The following is a 260-nucleotide window of genomic DNA, read 5'->3' on the forward strand; positions in this document are numbered from 1 at the left end:
CCCCCCCCCATCTCTCACTGCCCCTAGCTGTGGGGGCCCCTTCTCCAGGCTGAGTCTCCTCTGGGTCGTTCCCTGCCCTCCCCTCCAACCCAGCCCCTCTGGCGCCCGTGGGCCCCCCCAGCCATGGCCCCGGCTGCCGCAGGTTCCCAGCCCTGACCCCGCCCGTCTCCTTGGCAGGCCCCGAGCCACGCGGCCGGCGGGCACAGCAGCCACGTGACCAACGTTGCCTTCCTGCCCGACGACAGCCTGCTGCTCTCCAC

The 260-nt window shown here is 73.1% G+C and overlaps 1 protein-coding gene across 1 annotated transcript in view; it reads left to right on the top strand.

Annotated features, from left to right (window-relative positions):
* EML2 (EMAP like 2) overlaps window positions 1–258 on the top strand; it is a gene marked incomplete at its 3' end in the record, with an annotated part of 28442 nt that extends 28184 nt beyond the window's left edge. Inside the window, exon 20 of the mRNA XM_026658795.2 lies at window positions 178–258. Within this exon, the coding sequence (XP_026514580.1) occupies window positions 178–258 (81 nt within the window). The remainder of the gene's footprint in view (window positions 1–177) is intronic.
* Between the last annotated feature and the right edge of the window lie 2 nt (window positions 259–260).

The sequence above is a fragment of the Terrapene carolina genome, unplaced genomic scaffold (assembly GCF_002925995.2).
Source record: "Terrapene carolina triunguis isolate 2854851 unplaced genomic scaffold, T_m_triunguis-2.0 Scaffold517, whole genome shotgun sequence".
Classification (NCBI taxonomy): Eukaryota; Metazoa; Chordata; order Testudines; family Emydidae; genus Terrapene; species Terrapene triunguis.